At 53.1% G+C, this 6922-nt stretch overlaps 1 protein-coding gene across 2 annotated transcripts; it reads right to left on the bottom strand.

Moving 5' to 3' along the window:
- Positions 1-602: 602 nt before the first annotated feature.
- Positions 603-4093, bottom strand: LOC136481665 (general transcriptional corepressor TUP1-like). Of its 2 annotated transcripts, none has more exons than XM_066478996.1 (7): positions 2408-4093; positions 2213-2303; positions 1973-2130; positions 1800-1851; positions 1643-1728; positions 1457-1550; positions 603-1370 (listed from the first exon to the last, which is right to left on the bottom strand). In XM_066478996.1, exons 1-7 carry the CDS (start codon positions 4091-4093, stop codon positions 757-759), a joined length of 2781 nt encoding a protein of 926 aa, XP_066335093.1. In that variant the 3' UTR covers positions 603-756. The 2 variants fall into 2 exon arrangements, with proteins under 2 accessions (XP_066335093.1, XP_066335094.1); XM_066478997.1 differs by having other exon boundaries at positions 603-1346; positions 2408-3845.
- Between the last annotated feature and the right edge of the window lie 2829 nt (positions 4094-6922).

Genomic DNA, 6922 nt, shown 5'->3' with positions numbered 1-6922 from the left:
AGTTTGTCGGCAACGGTGATATGGTTGAGCGCGGGCAGCGAAGGACGATCGGATGGGAACAGCTAGCGGCAGGGGCAATTCCTCTCATATTCAGATTAGGGTAGGCGATGCCGGTGGGAGGTGGGCTGTGAGGACGACGGCGGAGGCGGATGGCAACGGTACAGTAGGAAAACGAAGAGTGTCGATGGAAGAGGAAGACGAAGTGCACTGTCTCCAATGAAAGACCAACCAAACCCAAAATGGTTCTCTTTTAGGTACTGTATCAGCCTCCAACAGAGTACCTATATACGAGACCCATTTCAGGTTGGAGACTCATTTGCAAAAATGGTTCTCTTTTAGGTCCTGTCGTTGGAGAAGATAAAAAATAGGTATTGAACATTTTGTCTATAGTGCTACCCAAACGTGAAATGGGTCTTGTATTTTAGGTGATGTTTTTAGAGATAGTCTCGTGACTCTCCCGTGTTAATAAGGGAGTTCGTGTGCTGATGCATTTCAATTTTTTTGTGGAATTGCAAGATCTATCTAAGTCATCTTATATCTCCTTTGAAATTCCTGTTCCCCATTGATCATACCCACGACCTATTTTCAGAACTAAGGAAAACCCCAACTAGCTTTACACAAAAAGCTCTTGGCGTCTGCTCGTCATGGCACTGATTGATACATAACATTTGTGATCACATTTGTACCACACTTCTATTCATCTCGTATATCTTTTCCTAAAATTTCTTCTTGTATATCAGCTTGTACATCAGTTCATCAGTGGAAGAGGTTGGCCAAAGGCAGCCCGAAGTTCTGGTACACACGGATCTCGCCGCCACGGCTCGCGGTCACCAACACCATCCCCCACGCATTGCCGCCCTCTGCGCCGCCGTGCCACCGCGCGGAGCACTGCGACTCACGACGGGACAGCTCCGGCCGCAGCAGCTGCCCGCCCCCACCGTGGTACGCCATCGGCCCGGACTTGGTCCCCCGCGGTACGCAGCCGCCGGCGCCGCCCACGACGTCGTCGCGGCGCGACGAGCTCTGCTGCTTCCTGGGCGTATCGCTCTTGCCGTTCCGGGACGCGTCGCACGGCGGGAAGGACGGCGGCGACCCGGGCCACGGCACGGCCACGGACACGTCGCGGCAGAAGAAGTACTCGTAGGAGCGGCTGGTGAGCCACGTCTTGGCCCTCACGCTGATGCTGGCGCCGCCGCCGCTGCCGCCCGTTCCGCCGCCGCCAACGCCGCTGACGCTGCCGGGGACACGGCGCCACACGTAGACGTTGGAGTCCTCGCTGGCGCACACCACGTAGCGGCCGTCGGCGGTGTAGGACGCCGAGATCTGGCTGCTGGTGTTCTTGAAGCCTGGCAGGAAGAAACACGGGTTCCCTTTTTGGGTTGCGGAGTTCGTGCATGGCGTCCTTGATGCGTGCAAGGGAAGGCTGGGGCGTGAGCTCGCCGCCATGGCCGCGTACCTTTGAATTTCTGGAGGACGCTGATGCCGTTGAACACCCGGATCTGCGAGTCCGCCGATGTCACCAAGATCTCTGACGGGTTCCCCGGCGCAAACTACACAACCAATGCAACTTTGTTTTTTTATAGATAATGGAACTATTACAGGTGAGCTCGTGGAATCAATCAAGTAACTGTAATGGACATACATGGAATCCTGTGATCTTTTTGGCCTGCGATCTGCGTTTCTTTGTTATGCTCATGTCGATTTGTGCCTCTTGGTTAAGCTTGCAATCTGACATGGAAATGATAGTTACTTGTCAGCAGTTCAGCACAGGACTGAATGAATCTGAATTCTGCACGCACCTGTTGTCTTGTAGAATCGGCAGCTCCCTTTGTGCGACCCAATAATCGCAGCCTAGAAAAGGCGAAAACTGTCAGCTATATATCAGTGACATGAACATTTTGGAATTTGCTTTTGTAGTTTGGTGAAATAATAAGTGAGTAACTGAGTATAATGCATAGGCAAGGCAACGCACTTGGCCGTCCGGGGTGTAGCACGCCGCGGTGACCATGTCGTTGAGGTCGCTCCAGTCGACGACCTGCCGGTCCGGCACGCTCCAGATGCGCACCTTGCAGTCCAGCGAGCCGCTGATGAAATAGCCATCGTCCACCGGGTTGAACTGCACGCAGGTAACTGCGGCGTTCATGGCGCGCACAATCAAGATCAGTCGCTATGCAAACACAACCTGGAAACAAGTGCAGGCTAGCAAACTCACCGTAGTCACTGTGCGGGAACACCCTCAGGCACGTCTTGGTGACCACGTCCCAGAGCCGCACCGTGTGGTCCATGGACGACGACAGCAGCTGCTGCAACCAACAATGGCGCCCACGGCACGCACGTCACGCTCTCTTTTTACGGAGCAGCAACAATCGCGGCGACAATGGCAGGCAGAGTGCAACGGCATGCAAACCTTGGACTTGGACCACGACAGGTCGAGCACGTCGTCTTGGTGGCCTTCCAAGGCGCACGACGGCTGCTCGGCGAGCGTGAACACGGACTCCGGAACGACGACGTGTTCCGGGAGCACGTCCTTGCTGCTCCTCCCCCTCCTCACTCTCCTGGACAACTGCGCCGCCAGCCCCGGCGCCGCCGCCGCCGACCTGCCGTCCGTGGATGCAGGCGGCGGCTGCGGAGGCAGGGAGGTGGAGAGCTCCTGCGCCACGGCGGACGAGGAGGCGTCCACGTTCAAGACCTCCCAGACGCGCACCACGCTGTCCTCGCCGCCGCTGGCGAGGAACCGGCCGTCGGGGCTGAACTTGATGCTCCATATCGAGCCCTCGTGCGCGCGCACCTCTTGCCGCATGTACAGCCCGGTCAGCTCCCTGCTGGACTTGCCGTAGTGGTGCACCTTGAGCCGCTCGGGCCCCGTGGCGGCCGACGACACGGCGGCGTGGGCCGACGCCGACTTGGACATGGTCACCGAAGGCGTCCGTGCCGTTCTGCTGCCGCCGCCGCCGCCGCCGTCGCCGTCCTGCTTCTCCTTGTCGGTTCTGAGCCCGGCGGCAGACGCGACGAGCTTGATGTTCCTGAGCCACCGCGTTCTCCTCTTCTCGACCGGTTTCTCGTCGCCCTTGGCAGCCCCGGCCACCGGCACCGGCTGGCTCTGACTGCGGCGCACGGGCTGCGTCACGAACGCCGTGTGGGTGATGAACCGCTGGAGCTCATCGATGTTCAGCGGCGCACTGCGCTGGGCATCGTTCAACTGGCCGTTCGCCACGATTTCCTTGCCGTTGCTCGGGTGCTTGAAGCCACCGCCCGTGTCGCCGGCAATGGCATTGCCAGTTCCTCCGTCCTTCGACGGCGCTGATGGTAACGGACACCGGGCAGCCGCGCGGAGAGCCTTGTGGACCGGCGAGCCTTGCAGCTTGTGCGGCAGCGAGCACACGCGGCGGAATGACGACTGCTTCCTCGCGGCGCCTCCGAGGACGGCGAGGCGGCTATCGGAGCGTGATCGGGTCAGGACAGCGTTGCGTTGGTGTTCCGCGATCTCGGGAAGGGCCGCGGCCACCACCGGCGCGGCGCTCGTTGTGCTCGGCGCGTCGGCAACGGCCGCGGGCGGCTGCTGTTGTCGCCGGGGCACGTAGCGGGGGATGTCAGGCGGAAGCCTCGCCCTCGCGTTCCGGCTCCGGAGGAGGTCCTTGCTGCTGGTGAGCCCCATTCCCTGGAGCAGCCGGCGGCGGCGCTCCTGGATGGACACGGGCTCCGGCGCCATCCACGTGCCGTAGTCATACCTGGACGTGTCCTCTTCCTCCTCCTCCACGTCCAGGTCCAGCTCCGCCTGCTCCTCGAGGAGGTGGTCACCGTCGGCGGTGGCGAAGGAGAAGCGGACGTCGTCACCGTCACCGTCGTCGTCGGAGGGAAATTCGACCCTGGCATCGTGCAAATGCAGCGTGTCGGGGGGTTGTTGCTCCTGATCAAGGCACTGAAAGAATGGCTCCTGGCCACCACCATGCTCTTCGTTGTCTTCTTCCTCCGAATCGGCATCGGCCCGGCGTCTGATCGTGCCATGGACGTGGTCCTTGTCGTCATGGCTGTTGGCAACGCCGGCAACATCCCCGTCGGTCTCTTGGCTCATGATTCGTGATGGTTCTTGCATGGTGGTGGCCAAAAAGGCCCAAAGCGAAACGAGTGGCCGACCGGTGAGCTCCCGGCCGCCCCACCCTTGCTCTGATGTTTACTAAACTTAGATGGATGATTTGTAAGCCTGCAGTGATCCTGTCCCATTGAAAGCCTTTAGCAGTAGTGATTTCTCGATTTGGAGGAACAAGTGCAGATTGCTTCAAAATTGATTGGCACAGTTTAAGAATTTTGTACTGCTCTCACCACAGATTTAGGGGCAACCGTATTAGGATAAACCTTATCGGCATGATAGTACTCATTCCATTTTGGATCTAATAATTAATATGTCATATACTAATTCCGTTCCAAATTATAAAGCATTTTGGCTTTTATCGATACATTGTCTTTACTGTGCAACTAGACATAGTATACATGTAAGTGCATAGCAAAACCTATCCATCTAGAAAAGCCAACATGTCTTATAACTTAAAATAGAGAGAGTATTGTCTTAATATTAAGCCAACAAAATAGAGACCCTTGTAGGCCAAGTCCAGAATTTTCGGCTCTGTAGTTGTTTCCCCGTATCTTGCGCGTTTGATCTTCGAATTGAGTGCATTGGATTCCCATTGATCTAAGAAATATATCTGGGTACTCTTTTGACCAGTTGGCTTGGGTATTTTAGATTTGTGAACTCGCTCCTTCTCAATAGGAGTTAGGTATTCTATTTTCGGTTCCTCGATTCGATGTGAGTGCTTCCCAGTCCGTTTGCTTTGTGGTGTCCTCAATTTTCTAGGAAACATTTACCCACTATTTTGGGTCGTGGACATCACGGTGTATGCTTCAAGTGTTTGGCGGTGATCTTGGGACAACGACCAATTATTTAGAAAAATAAATTGGAGGCTCCCGCCCATTCACGCCCCCCTTTAGTTGTCGTTTTCGGTCCTTCATGGGAGAGCGTGGGATATTTTTTAGGCCTTGTTTGGACATGCATGTAATCACCTCAATCCATGTGTGTTGAGGTGTCACCCCAACACATATGGATTAAGGTGAATACATGAACATGCAAACAAACCCTCAAGAGTTTTTTTCTTTGCGGAGTGATTTTTTTCTCTTTTTTATTGTCTCGCCCACTGCTTTTCTTGGACAAAATCCTTAGGGCACCCGCAATGGCCGGCTCATAAGCTAGTTTTAAGCAATTTTTCATATTTTAATAGTAGAGAGAGAAAAGCTAGCTCTTGATCAAGAGCTAGACTCGTACAAACATTCCAAGATCATGCGAGAGTTCCAAGTGAGCCTAATCATACTATGAGTCATTTCTAAAAGCTAACACTATTGGAGAGGTTGGCTTAGAACTACTAACTGGATTATACCATTGTGGGTGCCCTTAGCCTAGCGCAGGATTGGGTTTCAAGACGTTTTTCGCGTGCATGCTCGATCCATTCAGCTGCAGAACTTGGCAGCCTAAGTTTTTAGGTAATTTTCCTTTGTCTATAAAGATACCCGAGAAAGAAATATTCATACCGATAGAAAAAGTCATCTTTGTTCCTATTGGTTCGGTTATATTTGTGTCGGTTACCACGCACTGTCAGGACGATTTGTATTTTTTCTGTTGGTGGAGGCCGTACCGATAGGGAATTCCAGTTTCCAGCAGTGGTATCACTACTGGACGCAGGGTCTTTGCCGAGGGCCTGAAGCCCTCGGCAAAGGCTCTTCAGCCGTCGGCGAAGGATTTGCCGAGGGCAGCCCTCGGTGAAGAACCCTCGGGAAAAAAAACGTCGGCGAAGGACTCTTTGCCGAGGGCTTTTTATCGGGCACTCGGCAAAGTATTTGCCGAGGGCTAACGGCGGCCCTCGGCAAAGTAAAGTAGTCGTTAGTTCGCGGTTATTTTCCACGGCTTCTTTGCCGAGGGCTGACATACAGGCCCTCGGCAAAGAGCTTTTTTTTGGAATTTATTTGCCGAGAGCTATACCGCAGGGCCCTCGGCAAAGACCTATTTTCTTTTTTTTTCTCGGAATTTCTTTGCCGAGAGCTATATCGAAGGCCCTCGGCAAAGACCTACGTTTTTATTTTTGTCTCGGAATTTCTTTACCGAGGGCTGTGTTCAAAACCCTCGGCAAAGACCTACTTTTTAATTTTTCCTGGGAATTTCTTTGCCGAGGGCTATGGTTAAGGCCCTCGGCAAAGACCTGTTTTTAATTTTTCCTGGGAATTTCTTTGCCGAGGGCTATGGTCAAGGCCCTCGGCAAAGACCAGTGAAAATTTTCAACATTCCACCTGTTTCTTGCTTTCCATGCAGACAAAAAATACATATATATATATATTCAACAGCAGAAATATCCCACAATCATCACATATATCTCACAAATATCACATATATCTCACAGATATCACATAGATCATCACATGTATCATCACAAGTCCAAATTCAACAATTCCATAAGTCCACAATCTAACTCAAGTGTCAAGTCCACAAGTTCAAATCCGACTGAGGCTGGCCAACCTCTCCAACCGTCTGGCCTCTGCGTCACCAACCTTCCCAACCGTCTGGCCTCTGCGTCGAGGGTGGTGTAACGAAGCCTCCAGAATCAGGTGACGCACGAGGGGGGTTATTGGAACCCGCCGACTGAGGCTGCACAAACAATTATATGCTTATGTGAGATTGCAGTAATTATTCTAGGACTACAGTTTTAGTATTTAGACAGAAACCTATCAAATTTTTTATAGCTAGTGTTGTCTGGGTTTCTATGTCATACAAGCAAATCAGTAGCTAGTGTTCTCTGGGTTTCTATGTCACACAAGCGAACATGTGTATGGGGAAGACATCAATCCATAAGGATTGAATCCATCTGTTGCGAAGGCGACACGT

Source organism: Miscanthus floridulus, chromosome 9 (genome assembly GCF_019320115.1).
Source record: "Miscanthus floridulus cultivar M001 chromosome 9, ASM1932011v1, whole genome shotgun sequence".
Lineage (NCBI taxonomy): Eukaryota > Viridiplantae > Streptophyta > Magnoliopsida > Poales > Poaceae > Miscanthus > Miscanthus floridulus.
The sequence above is the reverse complement of the archived record's forward strand: the minus strand, read 5'-3'. Positions and strand labels throughout refer to the sequence as shown.